The sequence below is a fragment of the Ptychodera flava genome, chromosome 14 (genome assembly GCF_041260155.1).
Source record: "Ptychodera flava strain L36383 chromosome 14, AS_Pfla_20210202, whole genome shotgun sequence".
Taxonomy (NCBI): Eukaryota; Metazoa; Hemichordata; class Enteropneusta; family Ptychoderidae; genus Ptychodera; species Ptychodera flava.
Genome location: NC_091941.1, coordinates 39,472,724 through 39,493,227, shown reverse-complemented (window position 1 = coordinate 39,493,227; position 20,504 = coordinate 39,472,724). Strand labels below are relative to the sequence as shown.

At 39.0% G+C, this 20,504-nt stretch overlaps 1 protein-coding gene across 3 annotated transcripts in view; it reads left to right on the top strand.

The window, feature by feature from the left end:
- LOC139150463 (lysosomal-trafficking regulator-like) overlaps window positions 1–14,739 on the top strand; it is a 98,898-nt gene extending 84,159 nt beyond the window's left edge. For all 3 annotated transcript variants that reach the window (XM_070722849.1, XM_070722848.1, XM_070722850.1), the window contains 5 exons: window positions 155–297; window positions 631–728; window positions 1,201–1,363; window positions 5,641–5,712; window positions 12,193–14,739. In XM_070722849.1, coding sequence (XP_070578950.1) covers window positions 155–297; window positions 631–728; window positions 1,201–1,363; window positions 5,641–5,712; window positions 12,193–12,316 — 600 coding nt within the window. In that variant the 3' untranslated portion in view covers window positions 12,317–14,739. The remainder of the gene's footprint in view (window positions 1–154; window positions 298–630; window positions 729–1,200; window positions 1,364–5,640; window positions 5,713–12,192) is intronic.
- The last annotated feature ends 5,765 nt before the right edge of the window (window positions 14,740–20,504 follow it).

Below are 20,504 nucleotides of genomic sequence, written 5' to 3'. Positions count from 1 at the left end.
ATCAAAACAAAACATTTTGTTTGTGGTGATTCAGTTAGGGCACATAATCAAGATAATGGCAATTGTAGCAGTCATCCATTTCATATCAAGATGTCTGAACAAGGATGTTTTTAATTTTTCATATTTTGTTGTTTTCTGTGATTCCTGATTTCAGCAAGCTGGTGTTGAAATAGTTGGTAACAGAACAAAGCTGTACGGTCACAGTGGTGCAATTACTAGTCTATCTCTATGTACGCCATACAGCATAATTGTTAGTGGGAGCAGTGACAATACATGTATTGTGTGGGATCTCAACAGGTAAACACCCTACCTATCCACCCTTTCTATGTGACGAACCGTCTAATGCCACTGTCACTGTCAACATCAAGTTTCTATGCTTTCAGTCTTCATGTAACATGTCAGCTTTGTAGTGTGATGTCTGATTGGGGAGTTTTGTTCATATTGAAGTAGTATTGCTTGAGAAGTAATGTCAGTTGTATTGAGAAAAGTACTTCAACCTTTGTGATAAGATGTCTTTCTCTGTAGATTCTGATCATTGTCTTTCCTGTCTTGGATTATTCCAATGTGACAGATAGAGGGTTAAGACTCCAAGGATATTGACTATTGTACTGATATCTTTGCTTTGTATAGGTTGTGTTATATACATACACTGTCAGGTCACAGTGGTCCAGTGGTTGCTACAGCAGTGAGTGATACCATGGGAGATATTGCATCAGCATCTAGACCAGGTGAGACTCTCAAATCCCACATGTAACCTCAAACTCATGAATGTGGTTTTTGCAAGCAGGATAGGTTGGCTTTACTTGTTCTGTCAAGTTGGACGTAGATTGTATATACCACAGTCAGTCACACAAATTATCTGTGACAGTATTCCTAACTTAGACTCATCACAATTATGTTGTAGCGGCTGATACATTCAGGATAACCTACAATTATCTTATGCTAATAGCATAGCAGACTTGCTAACCTATCTAAAACACAGTGAGCATCCAATCATTTGAAAATTTAGAATTATCAGAGTGCTTACTTTACATCAATACTGTTCCTAGTCATGGATAGAACAAGAATCTAACAAAGGACAATATCATAACTTGCATCAAAAATCAATGTAAATTAAAAATATTTTGATATTGACGCTTGGTAGTATTTCCATATCAATGAACTAAACATTTTAATAACAGTAATTCTTCTGAACTGCAGCTTCACGTACTGGTGGTAGTGATTTGTACATGTGGACTGTAAATGGAAAACTGTTATCTCAAGTACACTGTGACAGTGTCATACACAGTCTGGCATTTTCCAACGCTCCTGAAGGCTGCTCTGTCAATGTCATTGCTGCTGGACTACACACCGGTATCATCAGGTCAGTCACTTCATCACCATAGGTACAGACTATCTGTATCTTCAGGTCAGTCACTTCATCACCATATACAGACTATCTGTATCATCAGGTCAGTCACTTCATCACCATAGATACAGACTATCTGTATCATCAGGTCAGTCACTTCATCACCATAGATACAGACTATCTGTATCATCAGGTCAGTCACTTCACCATAGATATAGACTATCTGTATCATCAGGTCAGTCACTTCACCATAGATACAGACTATCTGTATCATCAGGTCAGTCACTTTACCATAGATACAGACTATCTGTATCATCAGGTCAGTCACTTCACCATAGATACAGACTATCTGTATCATCAGGTCAGTCACTTCACCATAGATACAGACCATCTGTATCATCAGGTCAGTCACTTCACCATAGATACAGACTATCTGTATCATCAGGTCAGTCACTTCACCATAGATACAGACTATCTGTATCATCAGGTCAGTCACTTCACCATAGATACAGACCATCTGTATCATCAGGTCAGTCACTTTACCATAGATACAGACTATCTGTATCATCAGGTCAGTCACTTCACCATAGATACAGACTATCTGTATCATCAGGTCAGTCACTTCACCATAGATACAGACTATCTGTATCATCAGGTCAGTCACTTCATCACCATAGATACAGACTATCTGTATCATCAGGTCAGTCACTTTACCATAGATACAGATTATCTGTATCATCAGGTCAGTCACTTCACCATATACAGACTATCTGTATCATCAGGTCAGTCACTTCACCATAGATACAGACTATCTGTATCATCAGGTCAGTCACTTCACCATAGGTACAGACTATCTGTATCATCAGGTCAGTCACTTCACCATAGATACAGACTATCTGTATCATCAGGTCAGTCACTTCACCATATACAGACTATCTGTATCATCAGGTCAGTCACTTTACCATAGATAGAGACTATCTGTATCATCAGGTCAGTCACTTCATCACCATAGATACAGACTATCTGTGTCATCAGGTCAGTCACTTCACCAATTATACAGACTATCTGTATCATCAGGTCAGTCACTTCACCATAGATACAGACTATCTGTATCATCAGGTCAGTCACTTTACCATAGATACAGACCATCTGTATCATCAGGTCAGTCACTTTACCATAGATACAGACCATCTGTATCATCAGGTCAGTCACTTCACCATAGATACAGACCATCTGTATCATCAGGTCAGTCACTTACCATAGATACAGACTATCTGTATCATCAGGTCAGTCACTTCACCATAGATACAGACTATCTGTGTCATCAGGTCAGTCACTTCACCATAGATACAGACTATCTGTATCATCAGGTCAGTCACTTCACCATATACAGACTATCTGTATCATCAGGTCAGTCACTTCACCATAGATACAGACTATCTGTATCATCAGGTCAGTCACTTCACCATATACAGACTATCTGTATCATCAGGTCAGTCACTTCACCATAGATACAGACTATCTGTATCATCAGGTCAGTCACTTCACCATATACAGACTATCTGTGTCATCAGGTCAGTCACTTCACCATAGATACAGACTATCTGTATCATCAGGTCAGTCACTTCACCATATACAGACTATCTGTATCATCAGGTCAGTCACTTCACCATAGATACAGACTATCTGTGTCATCAGGTCAGTCACTTCACCATAGATACAGACTATCTGTATCATCAGGTCAGTCACTTCACCATATACAGACTATCTGTATCATCAGGTCAGTCACTTCACCATAGATACAGACTATCTGTATCATCAGGTCAGTCACTTCACCATAGATACAGACTATCTGTATCATCAGGTCAGTCACTTCACCATAGATACAGACTATCTGTATCTTCAGGTCAGTCACTTCATCACCATATACAGACTATCTGTATCATCAGGTCAGTCACTTCACCATAGATACAGACTACCTGTATCATCAGGTCAGTCACCTCATCACCATATACAGACTATCTGTGTCATCAGGTCAGTCACTTCACCATAGATACAGACTATCTGTATCATCAGGTCAGTCACTTCACCATAGATACAGACTATCTGTATCATCAGGTCAGTCACTTCACCATAGATACAGACTATCTGTGTCATCAGGTCAGTCACTTCACCATAGATACAGACTATCTGTATCATCAGGTCAGTCACTTCACCAATTATACAGACTATCTGTATCATCAGGTCAGTCACTTCACCATAGATACAGACTATCTGTATCTTCAGGTCAGTCACTTCACCATAGATACAGACTATCTGTATCTTCAGGTCAGTCACTTCATCACCATATACAGACTATCTGTATCATCAGGTCAGTCACTTCACCATAGATACAGACTATCTGTATCATCAGGTCAGTCACTTCACCATAGATACAGACTATCTGTGTCATCAGGTCAGTCACTTCACCATAGATACAGACTATCTGTATCATCAGGTCAGTCACTTCACCATAGATACAGACTATCTGTATCATCAGGTCAGTCACTTCATCACCATATACAGACTATCTGTATCATCAGGTCAGTCACTTCACCATAGATACAGACTATCTGTATCATCAGGTCAGTCACTTCACCAATTATACAGACTATCTGTGTCATCAGGTCAGTCACTTCACCATAGATACAGACTATCTGTATCTTCAGGTCAGTCACTTCATCACCATATACAGACTATCTGTATCATCAGGTCAGTCACTTCACCATAGATACAGACTATCTGTATCATCAGGTCAGTCACTTCACCAATTATACAGACTATCTGTATCATCAGGTCAGTCACTTCACCAATTATACAGACTATCTGTATCATCAGGTCAGTCACTTCACCATAGATACAGACTATCTGTATCTTCAGGTCAGTCACTTCATCACCATATACAGACTATCTGTATCATCAGGTCAGTCACTTCACCATAGATACAGACTATCTGTATCATCAGGTCAGTCACTTCACCATAGATACAGACTATCTGTATCATCAGGTCAGTCACTTCACCATAGATACAGACTATCTGTATCATCAGGTCAGTCACTTCACCATAGATACAGACTATCTGTATCTTCAGGTCAGTCACTTCATCACCATATACAGACTATCTGTATCATCAGGTCAGTCACTTCACCATAGATACAGACTATCTGTATCATCAGGTCAGTCACTTCACCATAGATACAGACTATCTGTATCATCAGGTCAGTCACTTCACCATAGATACAGACTATCTGTATCATCAGGTCAGTCACTTCACCAATTATACAGACTATCTGTATCATCAGGTCAGTCACTTCACCATAGATACAGACTATCTGTATCATCAGGTCAGTCACTTCACCATATACAGACTATCTGTATCATCAGGTCAGTCACTTTACCATAGATACAAACTATCTGTATCATCAGGTCAGTCACTTCACCATAGATATAGACTATCTGTATCATCAGGTCAGTCACTTCACCATAGATACAGACTATCTGTGTCATCAGGTCAGTCACTTCACCATAGATACAGACTATCTGTATCATCAGGTCAGTCACTTCACCACCATATACAGACTATCTGTATCATCAGGTCAGTCACTTCACCATAGATACAGACTATCTGTATCATCAGGTCAGTCACTTCACACATAGATACAGACTATCTGTATCATCAGGTCAGTCACTTCACCATAGATACAGACTATCTGTGTCATCAGGTCAGTCACTTCACCATAGATACAGACTATCTGTATCATCAGGTCAGTCACTTCACCATAGATACAGACTATCTGTATCATCAGGTCAGTCACTTTACCATAGATACAGACTATCTGTATCATCAGATCAGTCACTTCACCATAGATACAGACTATCTGTATCATTGGCATTTGGACAAGAAAGGATCTTTTTCAATTTTGATTTATTGATGTCGGAAGATTCATAGAGTGTTACATCAACAGTGACTGGTGGCCAGCTAGACTAAATTGAAACTGTACTGTGTTAATTAGCTGTTTTGTGTAAGTCAACACAAAGGCATATAAAAAGTTACTTAGGTCACTCAGATGTTCTGAATTTTCACAGCTAGATTGAATAGAGAAATAAAGGCAAAATTTACACTTTACATCTTGGTCTCTGTTTCAGCTGGTATATTTCAAATTGACATTAAAAAAGTAGCAAATAAGAGCAATGATTGGATGCATCTACTGCATGGAGTTATTTACAAATGTTTTTTATTTCCTTATATTTAGGTTATGGAGTAGCTGGGACTTGAAATTAGTCAGAGAAATCTGTTGTGAAAATTTCAACCAACCTATCATCAGGTCAGTGTGACAAATGGTTGAATTTCTTCTACATTTGAGATATGTCATTAAATACACAATGTACAACAAAACAAGTTTATGATGTGTGCTCTTGCTGAATTGTGTCAGATTGGTGTGTTGGATAACAAATCAGGCAGATATGAGTGTGAATCCTAAAATCATACTAAGAATCCAATTCCAAATCAGTTTCTTTCCAACCAAGCCAGGCACATCAGCATCATATGTATTCCTTTTGGAAACTAAGCTGAGTTTTCTATTTTGCATTATGTGAGTCATACTTTGAAATCAGAGTCTTATGTATACTTCCAGAACACTGACCTAATTAGATTTTCATTACACAAAACGTTTGAATTTTCTTTAAATTCAAAAGGATAATATAAGGAGACCTATACGCTAGCATTTTCTGATTGCTAGTTAAGGTGGTTGGAAAGGCTATTTTTGCACCAGTTCTTTTCTCAGAGTTAATGTCAAGTTTCAAGTGTTAGAATCAAGATATTTAGTTCAAATTTTCAGGATAACTCCCTTAGTTAATATTTTTCTCCAAAGAATATAAAAATTGTATATTTGCATCCATGATTTTGAAATATGACACCAGTAAATATTAAAATTTAATTTTTCATATTTTTTTACATATTTGAATTTAATAATAATTGGGTAGTATTAATATTACCAAATTAGTTATAATATGTTGACACTATTTATTGTAAGATTTGTACGGCAGGATTTGTAAATAAAATTTGTTTTTATGATTTTACATGGGTTTATATATCAAAAAATTATTAAAAATTCTTTCAAATTTCAAAATGTGATTTTTCAAAAAGTACTTCAAATACAGGAAAATTGTGCCGTACAAATCTTATCTGTAACCTTGTTAATAGGCTGTAAAAATTCCATGTCCATATCTCATTTCAAAGTTGGATTAAATTGGTATACAATTATGTAGGAAAACTGTTATTCTGTCAAAAATGTTGAAAACAAGCCATATTTGCACCCCTCGTGAGCTATGTGAGAGGTCAGAAATCGATAGTCTGCGCCCCCAATCTGCGCTAGCGCATTTCAATCTGCGCTATCAATCTGCGCTCCCATTCTGCGCTATCAATCTGCGCTCCCATTCTGCGCTCTCAAACTCTCAGGGTACAGATCATGTAGTGATTAGAATTCAAAGAATATCCAAGGTAAAAGGGACAACATATTACATTATTGTTTTGAAAACTTGTATTTTTGTCCATTACTTTTTCCCGAACGACTTTGCTCAAACTGTCTATAGTTAACTTAGTGGTAGATGATTTGTTGCGTTATAAGCTTATGTGTCCGCACAGTAGGTCAACGTAATGTCCCCAAATAAAAGTACATTGGTCAATGCAAGTGTTTTCACTGGATAACTTCTTTTTCTCACTAAAATCTGCTTTACCTCATTCAAAAAAGATCGGGCTGAACAGTTTCCGAGTTTGCCGAATCGGCACAACATCTTGCTGAGACACGCGAAGACCGAATTTGACTGTCGTGTCTGTTTTCAAAAATATCTTCGCACGGACGTACGCATGAACTGTGTTCAGAAAGGTAGAACACTGCGGGACTAAACTGTGGTCACAGCTGAAAAGCTAGAATTGTCATTGTGGAACAAAAAACTAAATTAAATGTCATCGTTGACGTGTCATTATGTTGAAAATCTAGTTCCAAAAATGACTAATAAGTCACCAAAGTATCGGGAAAGTCAACTGCACAACCTAACCGATCGGGTATTTCCCCATGAAGGAGCGACTTTGCACAATTTTTAAATATTGGTTATTTACTGTCCACTATTGAAGTTTGACGTCCCATATATTTCTGTTATAGATAGATATATATTTCTGTTATAGATAACAGATTTGGAATATATGTTGAGTCCCATGTCAATACTAGACGTCACCACAACGAGGTACCTTGTATCACAGAGTAACATAGACTATCTATCTTTCTCTATGCTTGTATGTGGGCACGCTGGGTCTGCATAATCGTTCATTATCCGATTTTTATCGGCGATGTTGGGACTCTAATACCGAGACTACACTTGTCAAATCGCTGGTAATTTTATCTGATAAATATCAGAGATTTCACCCATGAATAGATCTGGCTCAACCCGGCGTTGTCAGTCTAACTCTAACTTTGATACAAGCACTGTACAAAAAGTCAAATTTGTCATATGCTTTACCTGGGTGATACGAGACTTGTCAAAACGCAGGTAAGTATATCCAATGTAGGTGCTACCGAAGATTTCACCACCTCATTGATCTGGTTCAGCCCGACGTCGTCAGTCTGATTTTATTTACAATACTAGACAATACTAAAGACTTGTCAAATCACGGGTAAATATCCGATATATTGGAGATTTCCCCTCTCCTCATATCTGACTTAACAATCCTAATTTCCTGAAAATATCCGATATCACATAAAAGTGCAATGTCGCTGTATCCTAGTGTCTACTGTCTATATCGATGAGCATGACGTCGTGCCTTGTAAGATATGATTCCAGGTTTCGATGGATTAAAGCATATACTGCTGCATATTCGGCTTTGTTTGACCAGGAAACATGACGAGATACAACAGTTCTAAATTACCATGAGGAATACCTCTTCTGTTTTCAGCTCCACGGTATTACGAATCATCGTCTTTCCATAGTTTGTGGAAGGACAGTGTCAAAAGTTATGTCAGAGGGACCGTGATACAAAGCGTAAAAATTCGATGTGCAATGATGACCAGATGCTTTTACAGACCCAGCAAGCTAAAGAACTAAATTCGGGACTATCTCTATCAGTTTTAGGTTACTGATCTTCAGAGCAACAAGCGTTCGTAGCCAAATAAAGAACGTCAAAAAATGTTGGGATAGACGTTAGTCGACGTAGTCTTCTCGTGAACGTCCTTGAACCAGAACCGCGACCTTTATTTTTTGATTGCGTTGTGAAAGGATTCATATACGTATCGAAATATACATATTCGCGTGACTGAACTAGTTTCGTGGTTGGTACAATTTAGCTAATCGAGGTTTTGGGGGTCAAAGATAAGCATTACGTAAATGATTCCATTTTGTGGAGATGGTGAAACATCGCCTGCTGTACCTTCTGTTCTGAATAGAACCGCCGGTTTCCATGGTGACCATGCGACGTCTGGGCTGTTGCCCGATTTTCACATCGGGTTTCTAATACATGTAGTAACTGACTCTCTTGCTCCATTGCTAGTATTGTTGAAAAAGGGGATCAGATGTACGAATCTCTCTTTTATAAAATCCTTCTTGACAAAGACTATACCAGCTGTTTTCTTGTATGTACGTTTCACTTCGCAAAAGGGCTCAATTTGAAAATTAAAAGCTAAACACCAAGGGTGTAAAACATTTTACTGGGCACTCTACCAGCGGTAGCGAAGACAAATTACACGGCGTCCTAGTATGATTGACTCGTTACGTCGTGCGCACTGTTGACAGTACAGTGGTCATGACTTTCTCTACCGCGAGCTCCACATATTGTCCATTTATATGTAATATTTCACACAGGAACCTGTCTGAAGGGGCTTCGCTACACTACAGCGAGATTTTTCCAATCATAACTTTGTCAAAGGAGGTCTTTTTAAACCTCCATGTTTCGATCAAGTTTGCCTTCAAGTTGCTCTCTATTTTCGAATTGAACGTTCCCTGTCGCACAACCGTTTTCCTTGCTATAAAGTTGTAGCTAATATTGGTAAAAAGACGTCGAGTGCAACCGCCCAAAACGCAGAGTCATGTTTTGGCTAAAGTTGGATATTTCGTCTTCACATCTGTGGAAAAGTTTGCAGTAATCTCGAACGAATCTATTTAGTTTTCACCACTCAAATTAAATTTTATTGGTTTAGCTACTGTAATAGTGATAGTTGGGTTGAAAATGAGCTGATAGAGATGCTCAGCTTGTTAAATTATTGAGAAATTACAGGGACATGCTCGTGAGGGATTGTGACCAGAGAAAGATTTACGGACTGACCATTGTTTACAAGAGCGGAACTTCAATCGCAACTTTTGTGCTTGTTTGTTCAATCGTTCCGTATTAACATGGTTTCAACAATCGAAAGAGAAGGAGTACATACATTTATGAGAGAGCGTGTGTCTATGGAATTATAGTACGTAATTTAGTATCTTTGCAGACGTGACACCACCTTGCCTTGATTATATCAGGACAGGTTGATGCGGTGACAAGGGAGTACATTGTCGTTTCTGACCTCCTCGCATGATATAAACATAAAGCTAGAACGGATGTCATAATTTGTTGATCAATGCCATCTACGATCATACATGAAAACAAGGGAGCAGCATTGAAAGTGCCACAAAAGTTATGCAGTTTTAGTCGTGGGTCATTCTTGTGGACGATTGAAAAAACTATTTACAGTTCGAACCAACCACTGAAGTTGAAATGACTGGTAGAAATCAGAGCGTTCCAAGTTCACAGGCATTCACTTCTTGCATGATAGGACTACATGTAAATCGCCTTCCTGTTATCAAGTGCAAATCTTGAAAAATCGAAAACATCTCGAGAAAATATATCATTGTTTTTACTTGTCTTCTGCGATGTGTTATGGCATCAACTTACCTAATCGTCACCGTCATAGTATCAGTTTCTTCGACATCACTCTCTCAGATCAGTGATGTCATCTTTATTTGAGAAATTCATTTAATCCTCAATCGGAGTCAAACTCACAACATTAGCACTCAGTCAGAGAAACAATATTTATAGTGACAGGCCAGGCATTGTATTGCGTTATGTGAAACAGAAAGACATGATTTACATTTCCCTTTACGATTTTCGCGATTTTGTGCACAATTACTGTGAATTACTTTGGCAAGTTTACTCCCAACCTACCTTCCTGATCAGTACATAGCCAGATAGCCATTGTGTCACGTCATCTACAGGTCACCGGCCGCACACGCGTGTATTCAGCTAGCTTGACGTCAATTGACGCAGACTTGTCAATCATCATCACGGACATTGCGAACAGGTTAACGTCAGAATTGTCGGGCTCAAACGTTTCTCTGAACATGAACAGAAATGCTCAATATCGACAGAGAAATCGTAAAAAAAGGTTTCAATAGTGACCACTTGCGCTTCCGTAGGCCATCCTACAAACTTCTTCCATCAATGTCGCAAGGTTGCTGCAGTGGCTGGTAGCAAGCCCTGCCACTCCCTTTTACTATATTGATCATTTCTCAACCTTTTTATATGAGAAAGAAAATTCATCGAATGTCTTCTTCATAGCCCTAAGGATCCATGAGACTATAACTGTATGTCGCGCTTGATTCGGAATTGCATTCTTCCTGACAGTCGGTATGGTGTACAAGTGTCGGTTAGGTGTACAAAAATACAAATCTATTGCAACACTAAACCATGCCATGTCTTATTATCTAGTGGGCAGCTCTATCGCGGCAGTGTCACAAATGCCACCGTAATGACTAAAATCAAAACATTCATGGATCGAGAGCGCAGAATGGGAGCACAGATTGATAGCGCAGAATGGGAGCGCAGATCAATAGCGCAGATTGAAATGCGCTAGCGCAGATTGGGGGCGCAGACTGTCGATTTCTGATCCCCCACATACCTGCCCTCGTTTGAAGTTATAGAGCAGCCTTTTTGGTTAATCTCACTTTTGACACCTCTTTGACACTCAAAGAATCTAAAAATGCATTTACAATAGCAGTCACTCACTCTGAATGTCCGCACATACTTGTCAAACTTTCCTGAAAAACAGCAAATAATGACTTTCCCTTTTCAAACATTTTATTAAAAGCTAGGGGACCTCTACCATAGTTAATACACTAAGGACTCCCCAACTTCTTCTTATTTGGTCAGTTTTTCAGAAGTTTTAACAGGCTATAACTCTGCAATGCCTTTGTGCCCAAATGTCTAGTTTTTTTTATTCCACAGAGAATATTGACTACTTTTAGATTTTAATAGTTTTGTTGAAATTTATAACTGACGCTCTAGCCTTTCCAACCACCTTAATCTTAGATAGCAACCAACGGTACATTTAGTGGTCACAGTGACCTGCTCTCAAAATATTTCATTTTCTGTAAACCATAGGAGATGTAAACAAAGAGAATGGCTCAATGATCTGTGTAGTCCAGTTTCAGTTTCATTGTGAACTGTTTCAGCGACATTAAAATTATTTTTACAATATACTCCGAGCTACATATTTATTGTGGGGCACAGAAACTAAAGTGATTCAGTAATATGAAAGGACTGACAATCTACATGCTGGCAACATTCAAGAAGTGCTGTATAGCATAGAACATTACCAGTGTTATATGGTGTCTGTGTGTTGAGTCTATGGCAGATATGACATCACAAGTTTATGGCCGTACTGTGTCTTGAATGCTGTCTGCATGGTTTCATGGAAATAGCAAGACAAGACACAGGTGTTGACTCTGATACAGAGGACCTTGATTGTAACATTTTAACAATTGCATGTCTTTTCATTTCTTTGCAGTCTGGTGTTCTCCTACGATTGTAATTTCCTATATGCATCCAATACTGAAGGCAAAGTTGTTGCTTGGAGTAAAGCACAACCAGCAAAACAAAAAATACCTCCATTTATAACCTTCCTACGCTGAGAATGCCATGATCCAGAGTGCCCTGGTGATGCTGTTATTCCTCTGTGCGCAGTGATCTTAGTAACACAGCTGTGTTAGAGCCATTGGTCTAATATGATATCTGTATATTAGACAAGAAGCAAATATGAACAGGTTCTGAGAAGTGACAAAGTTCTGCATCTCTGCATGAATCCAATTAAACTGAAGACTCAAAGAAGTCATCAGCCAGAATTTCCTTTTTACTGAGACATTTACAGCGAGTGATGCTGTTGAACATCTTGTCCTGAATTAATCATCATGAGTGTCAAATAAAATCAATAAACAACTGATTGATACTTTTATTTATCAGTATTACTCAGATGTATTTAAGTTTTAGTTTCACTAAAGTGATATGAAGTAACTGACACAATAGATGAATTATTGTCATTTACTTAAACCTAAGGGAAAATATATCCTTGCAAAGTGTTTTTTCTTATTTCATTATGTTTGATGAAATTTAGAAATCTATATGCAGCTGATAGGGGGCATGCATTAACTGCCAAAGATGACTGCCAAAATCTGATGTGTTCCGACCAATTTATTTACACTTGTAGTATGATTGAGTGTAGTTGCTTGGCAGATTGTGAGAGCATTATGATTTGGCAGTACATGTCTTTGTGTCTGAGAGAATTGTAATTTGTGTTTTCAGTTCAGCTATGCCAGTGAAATAGTATTGTTTTAACTATATAAGGCCTAGTAATCACTCTCATTTGTTATGTATGATTTTTGGGCAAGATAGAGTGAGGGATGTGTGCTGTATGGTTATTCTGTTCAAGAAAGTGTTACTCATTTGTTTTGTTTCAGTTTATTATGTTTTTATTGATTGTATCACATGTAACTCTGTTCTATAAGTCTGACAGTTATTGTCATTACTAATTAATGCCAAATCGTAGTTTGTATTTTATGTTGTAGACTTTCTATAGAAACACAGTGATCATGTATTTTTGTTGCAACCAAGTTTCAAAATATGTATGCAGCACAAAAGAAAAAATACCTATCAACTTTTCATTGAAAATTCTCACAAAATGCACAAGTATGCAGTTGAGATAAATTTTAATTTTATATTCATTATGAAAAGTTGAAAAACCTAAGGTGTTATAGCAAAAGTTAAATAAGGCAAAGCATAATTTTGCATTCATAAAGTAATTTTGCATTCTTATATTGTCTGTGATTTTTATGAAGCATTTGCTTTTCAGTGAGCCATCAGGCTTCTTAGGTTTCTAAGTGATAGTATTGTGATGTATTATGTAGATTTGGTCATTGTTGTAAGAATTGTGGTGTGTGCCGGACATACACCAGTTCTCTAGTGCCAAGTTCCAGTGGTATTTTTTTCAAGTAAAATCATGATATGAGAGAAAAAATTGTTACTCATTGAAAGTGTGGCATATATGTTTATGTTTATTTCCTGATAACACTGCATTCAACTTTGTTAATATTGTAAATATACATGTATGAGATTATTTGAATGCATGAGTTCTGAGGGGCAAATCGTGGAGTGTACATGTTTAGTCATACTGTCATGTTTGGAGAGCCAAGAGTCTCAAATTTAATTTCAGAAATTTGAAATATCCATGTTGATATCATGGCCAGTCAAAAACACCTTTTGAATTTTAAAACCATCCTATCCAGTGAAGAAAAGATAAATCTGATTTGGATATTCTGTCAGTTAGTTCCATCAACAAATCCTGTCTTTTATTTATTGAAGTGGGTATTCTACCAGATCATGGTAATATTATTATTAAAGAGGCATATTTCTGTTAAGATTGAACAGAATGCAGATTGTTTCAACAAGTGTAAAATTCAATGGAAAACATAGGTTTGCAAGGTGTGAATTAGCTGTGTACACTCATAGAGCAGTAGATGTACCTCATCCAGACACATGCCCTTCAACAGATTCTTTTTGATTGGTAGTTATGGCAACAATACTGATAGATTTTGACTTCTATCCTGGAGGTAAAAGAATAACCAACGCCAGTTTTTTGTTGCATAAGGATGATCTCAGAAGGAAAGACAGCTGGTTTGAGAAGAACCTGATCAAGGTTTTACTAAGTCTGCACAAGAGCATACTTTCATACCTTTCATACATACCTTTCACCCCTCAAAAAATTGTTTGAATCAGCCTTGTCAATTGAAATCTACTAGCCACGCTTTGCATCTCTGTCAGATGTACATGTTTCAGAATTTGACTGATTTTTGTGAAAGTTTTGTTAATGCTTTGACTCTAGTACAATAGACTGGAGCAAATATACACTGTAAAGTAAATCATACGAAGTAATCAACAAGGAGACCTTGTCTTTGACTCAATGTCGACTACAATATGGTGTGTATAGTTATGTTGTGTATTGCAAAGCACTTGGTGCTTTAATTATATAGAAAGAGAAATAAAGTTTATATCAAAGAAGCAATGTGACGGATGTATATCTGTTTGATTAAACCTCACTCAGTGGAAATCAAAATTCAGTAAAGTATACCGAGTGAAATATTCTACAAAGTATGGTATTATGAAAAGGACATACACAATGTTGTCAGTATACCCATCTCCACACAGAATTATCAGTATATGATCATAGTGAGCTGGAACATAATGTACTCCATGCCGTGCTCCAGACGAAGACTAATGCCTAACTTGCCGTAATAAGCGAGCTGTCAATAACAGTTGTAAACAGTAATGCCTAACTTGCCTAGGTAGGCTGGCAGTCATGAGCTATGCATATGGTGAAGACTGATGCCTGACTTGCCTAGATAATTAAAGGTAATACGGTAAAGCCACAGACAAAACCGCTCAGCAGTGGCGAAGACTAATGCCTAAATTGCCTAGATAAGCTAGCAGTCATGAGTTATGCGTATGGTGAAGACTAATGCCTAACTTGCCTAGTTTAAGCTAATGTAGCTGTCATGAGCTATTCATATGGTGAAGACTAATGCCTTACTTGCCTAGATAATTAAAGGTAATACGGTAAAGCCACAGACAAAACCGCTCAGCAGTGGCGAAGACTAATGCCTAAATTGCCTAGATAAGCTAGCAGTCATGAGTTATGCGTATGGTGAAGACTAATGCCTAACTTGCCTAGTTTAAGCTAATGTAGCTGTCATGAGCTATTCATATGGAGAAGACTTATGGCTAACTTGCCTAGATATTAAAGTTAGCTAGCATGAGCAGTGGTGAAGACTAATGCTGAACTTGCCTAGATCAGCTAGCTGTCTTGAACAGGGGTGAAGACAAACGCCTATAAAAATGGTACTTGTACACCAAGGTTTTTCAGATTATGGATTGGTATGATTGCGATTATTTTATTTCAACCAGGTCGATGCTCCTGCTGGTGTACGTATCATCCCCGAGAGCATCATCTACCTGGTACTTGGACTCCTAGAGTTTTTGGATTATTGATTGGTATGGTTGCGATTATTTGCCAAGATAAGCTAACTGTCATGACCTATGCATATGCTGAAGACTAATGCCAAACTTGCCTGGATAAGCTAGCTGTCATGACTGGCGCGCGCGAAGACTAATGCCTAACTTGCCTAGATAAGCCAGATGTACATGGATATTGGTGAAGACTAATGCCTAACTTGTCTAGATATTAAAGGTAGCTGCCATGAGCAGTGGTAAAGACTAATGCCTAACTTGCCTAAATAAGCCAGATGTACATGGACGTTGGTGAAGACTAATGCCTAACTTGTCTAAATATTAAAGGTAGCTGCCATGGGCAGTGGTAAAGACTAATGCCTAACTTGCCTAGATAAGCCAGATGTACATGGATATTGGTGTGAAGACTAATGCCTAACTTGTCTAGATATTTAATGTAGCTGGAATGAGCAGTGGCGAAGATTAATGCCTAACTTGCCTAGATAAGCCAGCTGCCATGAGCAGTGGTAAAGACTAATACCTAACTTGCCTAGATATTAAATGTAGCTGGAATGAACAGTGGTGAAGACTAATGCCTAACTTAGCTAGATAAGCTTGGCGTCATGAACAGTGGTAAAGACCAAACTTGTCTAGATATTAAAGGTAGCTGGTAGTAAAACTGTTAGAACACCCAAGGGAGTGCACGAGAGGGGGTGCCCCCCCCCCCCTCGCATTGAATATTTTGAGAAATTGATGTGTACAATGGTGCAATCTGACAGGTGTTTCAATTTATTTTGAGCAAAAAAATGTAACTCCCCTTCTTCCTCGCTACATTTTGAGTGACTCCCCTTGAAGTTTTGAGTGTTTTGAGTGACCCCCCATTCCTCCCACCCTCAGGCCATAAATAATGACGGCTCCCTAACTTGCCTAGATAAAGGTAGCTGGCATGAACAGTGGTGAAGACTTATGCCTAACTTGCCTAGTGCCTAACTTGCCCAGATAAAGCTAGTTGTCATGAACAGTAGTGAAGACTTATGCGGAACTTGCCTAGATAAAAGGTAGCTGGCATGAACAGTGGTGAGGGGACTTATGCCTAGATGTTAAAGGTAGCTGGCATGAACAGTCGTGAAGACCCATGCCTAACTTGCCAAGATATTAAAGGTAGCTGGCATGAACAGTGGTGAAGACATGCCTAATTTGCGTAGATATTAAAGGTAGCTGTCATGAACAGTCGTGAAGACCTATGCCTAACTTGCCTAGATATTAAAGGTAGCTGGTATGACCAGTGGTGAGGACTTATGCCTAACTTGCCTAGATGTTAAAGTAGTAGCTTGATGAACAGTCGTGAAGACCTATGCCTAACTTGCCTAGATATTAAAGGTAGCTAGCATGAACAGTGAAGACCCATGCCTAACTTGCCTAGATATTAAAGGTAGCTGTCATAAATAGTGGTGAAGACTTATGCCTACACGACTGTCAATGCCAGCTACCTTTAACCATAGGGGAAAGCACAGAAGTCAATTCCCAGGGGTTGGGGTGGGGGTAGGGGTGTCAGCACAAGGTTCTTATTGCTATGGTTTATTTTATTTTAATACGTTTGACTTCAATATGTATTGCCAATAAAGATTTATACCACCGACCTTTCTTTGCAGCTTTGGTTTCTTTGTCTCTGGTTAGCACTGATTTTTGTAACAAATTCGTTTTTTGTAATGAATTCTTTATCTCCTTCGCCGTGCCACCTATCTGTCGTTTGACAATCTTACGCCATGGAGCCAAAAAGGAGCTCCATGCTTCGAAATTCTGTCAATGTGTTGCCTGCATTATCTGTTGAGTTTGCTTGCCTAATTCACCAAAGTAAGCACGGGTAAATTACTAATTTGTGGACGCTGTCACCAGATTATCACCGGATTAACTTTGACAAAGTCAACAACGAACACCTTACTGGTGCGTTCATTGTTGACTTTAGCTGGCACGAGCAGTGGTGAAGACTAATGCTGAACTTGCCTAGATCAGCTAGCTGTCTTGAACAGGGGTGAAGACAAACGCCTATAAAAATGGTACTTGTACACCTAGGTTTTTCAGATTATGGATTGGTATGATTGCGATTATTTTATTTCAACCAGGTCGATGCTCCTGCTGGTGTACGTATCGTCCCCGAGAGCATCATCTACCTGGTACTTGTACACCTAGAGTTTTCGGATTATGGATTGGTATGGTTGCGATTATTTGCCAAGATAAGCTAACCGTCATGACCTATGCATATGCTGAAGACTAATGCCAAACTTGCCTGGATAAGCTAGCTGTCATGACTGGCGCGCGCGAAGACTAATGCCTAACTTGCCTAGATAAGCCAGATGTACATGGATATTGGTGAAGACTAATGCCTAAGTTGTCCAGATATTAAAGGTAGCTGCCATGAGCAGTGGTAAAGACTAATGCCTAACTTGCCTAGATAAGCCAGATGTACATGGACATTGGTGAAGACTAATGCCTAACTTGCCTAGATAAGCCAGATGTACATGAACCCACTGTTCATGACGCCAAGCGTATCTAGCTAAGTTAGGCATTAGTCTTCACCACCGTCGGCAGCTGGCTAATATCTGGGCAAGTTAGGCATTACTTCGCCACTGCTCATAACAGCTACCTTCAATATCTAGACAAGTTAGGCATTAGTTTTCACCACTGTTCATGGACAGCTGGCTTATCTAGGCAAGTTAGGCATTACCACTGTGCATGGCAGCTACTTTCAAGACCAAACTTGTCTAGTAAAACTGTTAGAACACCCAAGGGGGTGCCCCCCTCTCGCATCAAAAATTTTGAGAAATTGATGTGTACAATGGTGCAATCTGACAGGTGTTCCAATTTATTTTGTGCAAAAAAATTAAGTAACCCCTTTCTTCCTCACCACATTTTGAGTGACTCCCCCTTGAAGTTTTGAGTGTTTTGAGTGACCCCCATTCCTCCAACCCTAAGGCCATAAATAATGACGACTCCCTAACTTGCCTAGATAAAGCCAGCTGTCATGAACAGTGAAGACTTATGCCTAACTTGCCTCGATAAAGCTAGCTGTCATGAACAGTGGTGAAGACTTATGCCGAACTTGCCTAGATAGGTGAAGACTAATGTTTCACTTGCCTAGATATTAAATGTAGCTGGAATGAACAGTCGTGAAGACCTATGCCTAACTTGCCTAGATATTAAAGGTAGCTGTCATGAAGTCGTGAAGACCTATGCCTAACTTGCCTAGATATTAAAGGTAGCTGTCATGAAGTCGTGAAGACCTATGCCTAACTTGCCTAGTATTAAAGATAGCTGTCATGAGCAGTCGTGAAGACCTATGCCTAACTTGCCTAGATATTAAAGGTAGCTGTCATGAACAGTCGTGAAGACCTATGCCTAACTTGCCTAGATATTAAAGGTAGCTGTCATGAGCAGTCGTGAAGACCTATGCCTAACTTGCCTAGATATTAAAGGTAGCTGGTGTGAACAGTCGTAAAGACCTATGCCTAACTTGTCTAGATATTAAAGGTAGCTGGCATGAGCAGTGGTGAAGACTTATGCTTAACTATAGGGGAAAGCACAAAAGTCCATCCCCAGGGGTTGGGGTGGGGGTAGGGTTGTCAGCACAGGGTTCTTCTTGCTATGGTTTATTTTTTTTAATACGTTTGACTGCGATATGTATTGCCAATAAAGATTTACACCACCGACCTTTCTTTGCAGCTTTGGTTTCTTTGTCTTATGTTAGCACTGTTTTTTGTAATGAATTCTTTTTCTCCTTCGCTGTGCCACCTATCTGTCATTTGACAATCTTACGCCATGGAGCCAAAAAGGAGCTCCATGCTCCAAAGTTTTGTTACTGTGTTGCCTCACGGTCCCTCCGTGGTTGCCTCCATTATCTGATGAGTTTGCTTGCCTAATTCCAAAGTAAGTAGGCACAGGTAAATTACTAATTTGTGGACGCTGTCACCAGATTATCACCGGATTAACTTTGACAAAGTCAACAATGAACACACTAGCAAGCACCTTGCTGGTGCGTTTGTTATATTAAAGTTAGCTAGCATGAGCAGTGGTGAAGACTAATGCCTGACTTGCCCAGAAAAGCTAGCTTTCATGAACAGTGGTGACGACGAATACCTAACTTTCCTGGATAAGCTAGTCATGGACAGTGGTGAGGAAAGACTGAAAGATCCGTCGCTCATGACAGCTAGCTTATCTAGGCAAGTTAGGCATTAGTCTTCGCCAGTCAGCTAGCTTATCGAGTCAAGTAAGGAGTTTGTCCTCACAATTGTTCATAACAGCTACCTTTAATATCTAGGCAAGTTAGGCATTAGTCTTCCCTATACGCATAACTCGCGACACCTAGCTTATCTAGGCAAGTTAGGCATGTCTTCACCACTGTTCATGACACCTGGCTTATATAGGCAAGTTCGGCATTAGTCTTCACCGCTTCTCATACCAGCTACCTTAAATATCTAGGCAAGTTAGGCATAGGTCTCCACGACTGTTCATACCAGCTGGCTTATCTAGGCATGTTAGGGAGCCATCATTATTTATGGCCTGAGGGTGGGAGGAGGCACTAAAAATGTGGCGAGGAAGAAGGGGGGGGTTTGCACAAAATAAATTGGAACACCTTTGCACACATAAACTTTTCAAAATAAAAGTAAGTTTTAAGGCCCGTTTAAATCTTTAGTAATTTATTTCATACATTTATAGCTGTAATGACAGAACATTTAAGCCTTTAGTTATTCATTGATGAAAACAAAATTGAAGGAAAGGTAACCATAGATACCCATTTACACTTTAATTGAAACCCGAGTGTGCTAT